At 35.5% G+C, this 2,990-nt stretch overlaps 1 protein-coding gene across 1 annotated transcript; it reads left to right on the forward strand.

Annotated features, from left to right (window-relative positions):
- The first annotated feature begins 161 nt into the window (after positions 1-161).
- LOC149133764 (uncharacterized) lies at positions 162-812 on the forward strand. The gene has a single exon (XM_089358251.1). It carries the CDS (start codon positions 162-164, stop codon positions 810-812), a length of 651 nt encoding a protein of 216 aa, XP_089214377.1.
- Positions 813-2,990: the final 2,178 nt, after the last annotated feature.

Genomic DNA, 2,990 nt, shown 5'->3' on the forward strand with positions numbered 1-2,990 from the left:
ACTTAAAGTATACAGTTCAATAGGCAGATCCAAATATCAATATTCAGTTCTCTGAAACAATTTTTAACCAAGCACTGATGTAAACTGAGGATCAAGTTTTGACTATGAGAGGCTAAAATTTGCAAGAGTCTGGCTCTGGACTGCCAAAAACAAACCGTTAAATGAGTGATTTAACTTCAAGAGACATAGCAAGAAAGGCAAATTATGACACCACAGAGTTGGCTGCATTTGCAAATGAACATCGACCTAAACTTCTTCCAGAACAACGCTGTGCATATGATAAAATTATTTCGTCAGTCAGAGAAAAAAGCGGAGGAATTTTCTTTCTTGATGCTCCTGGTGACACAGGTAAAACATCTGTAACAACATTGCTTCTCTCTAAGGTAAGGCAACAAAACAGAATTGCAGTTGCTGTTGCATCGTCTGGTATTGCTGCCACCCTTCTCCCAGGAGGACGAAAAGCTCATTCTGCTTTTAAATTACCGCTAAACCTGGCCACAAATGACAGTCCAATTTGTAACATAAACAAAGGTTCAGATTCAGCAGAAGTGTTGCGTCAATGTTACCTGATCATTTGGGATGAATGCGCCATGTCACATACAGGTGCAATGGAAGCTCTTGATAAGACCTTACAGGACGTAAGAGTCAACAATAAATCTATGGGAGGAGTTACATTAGTTTTATCAAGAGACTTCAGACAGACATTACCAGTCATTCCGAGGCGAACAAAATCTGATGAAATAAAAGCATTTATTAAGTCTTCACACCTATGGAATAAAGTACAGAAATTCTCCTTCAATACTAACATGTGAGCTTTATTACATGGGGATGAATGTGCAGAACAGTTTTAAACCTGACTCCTCCAATTAGGAAATGGGAAACTATCATTTTATGGGAATGGGGATATTAATTTGGTGCATATTGCTATCATGGTGAATTCCCCAGCTGAATTGATGGGCGGTATTTCCAAAAGTAATGATTATAATTCACATAAATGGTGGTATAAAAGGGCAAATTCTTGCTCCAAAAAATGAGACAGTAGCAAAGATTAACCGTGAATGAATGAATATGATTCCAACAGTCCTTAAGAAGTACAAATCAGGTAATTCAGTCCTTGATGAAAATCAAATATATTTATCAAACTTACATAAAAATATCTTGAAATACTAGAGAGTCAATTTATTAAATAAAATCTCCATTGGCTTCGACCACAGCCTTCGAAATCTCCTGCAACTCTTCTGGACGGTTCTTTTGTTTAAGTTGGTGAATGCTGCCATAATCCTTGCCTTCACCTCAAGTTTGGTGTTATAAGGTGTTTCGGTGGTCTCTCGCTCAACTGCGCCCCACAAATAATAATCAAGGGGGTTGCAGTCTGGGGAGTTATAACTAACGAGAGAAACGCCCTTATGTGAGGTTATTATCTAATGTACGTTCATCTAGAATCTCATAAAAATTCCACCAAGTATTAAGCAAACACATCTACATCTTTGCCTTGTAGATCTTTGTGGTTGTTTGGGAATGTAATGGAAAAAACTGCGGGCCCATCGTCCCAAATCTATGGCAGTATTGCTATTTTACTCTAGATAGAGACAGTGTGACCTTACCATCCAGTAGCATTAACTTCAAGGGTCAATATAGCTTTTAGTCACAAACTTAGATGCTCGACCCAGCAGGATCTTCCATATGCCCGTATGTGTGTGCGTGTGTGTGCGCGTATGTGTGTGTGAAAGCTTGCTTGTGTGTGTGTGCGTGCGTGCGTGTGTGTGTATGTGCGTGCGTGTGCGTATGTGTGTATTTATAATATATATATATAATATATATAAATATATATATATATATATATATATATATATATATATGTGTGTGTGTGTGTGTGTGTGTGTGTGTGTGTGTGTGTGTGCGTGTGTGTGTGTGTGTGTGTGTGTGTGTGTGTCTGTCTGTCTGTATGTATGTATGTATGTATGTATAGATGTATAGATGTATGCATGCGTTTGTTTCCCACCATCGCTTGGCAACCAGTGCTGGTATGTTTACATTCTCGTAACTTAACAGTTCGGCAAAAGACACCATAGAATAGGTACCAATTCTTAATAAAAAAAAAGTACTGGAGTCGATTTATTCGACTAAAATTCTTCAAGGTTGTATTCCAATTCAGGAAGCAAAAAGACGGAACAAATGCAACAAAGTTGTTTGTTTGATGTTCTCACAATTCCGGTAGTACATTGCGATAGAACTGGTAGTCAATTTATTAACCGTGGTAGGTTGAAAGGTAAATTAGATGTAGGAAAGATTTGATCAGGGGACGGAAGGTGGTGGTATATATACCACAAGGCAATACGACGGGCGTTCTAATGATGCTGCCGACTCGCTTACACATTCATTCATATATACACATACATACTTACTTACATAGATATATATGTATATATATATATATATATATATATATATATATATATATATATATATATATATATATATATATATGAGTATGTATATAATTGCATATACATACGCATATGTATATATATATATATGTATATATATATATATATATATATATATATATATATATATATAAGTACTTATATGTACGCGTGTGTTTGTGTGTGTGTATATATATATATACATATACATATACATATACATATACATATATATATATATATATATATATATATATATATATATATATATATATATATATATATATATATATATATATATGCGTACGTATATATACGTATATAAGTGTGTATGTATGTATGTATATATCGGTAGTGGTAGAGAAAATTCGGTTTTCTGATAGATTCTTTTCAGTTGAATTCAGTGAGGCTGAAATATAAATATAAAGACGTCGACATTTCTATTTCGACATCCAGAGCTGTTCAGGCAGGGAAATCTGTTTGTAAGAATTTGGTGATGCACGGCAAAGCATTCGAACAATATCGCCAACGCCACCGCCGTCAGGAGGCAGCAGCAGCAGCAAC

This window comes from Octopus bimaculoides, chromosome 10 (assembly GCF_046866305.1).
Source record: "Octopus bimaculoides isolate indiv1 chromosome 10, ASM4686630v1, whole genome shotgun sequence".
In the NCBI taxonomy this organism is placed as follows: domain Eukaryota; kingdom Metazoa; phylum Mollusca; class Cephalopoda; order Octopoda; family Octopodidae; genus Octopus; species Octopus bimaculoides.

Excerpts from the sequence above, each read along its gene's own strand:
- LOC149133764 (XM_089358251.1), top strand. The coding sequence starts at position 162 with ATGAGTGATTTAACTTCAAGAGACATAGCAAGAAAGGCAAATTATGAC.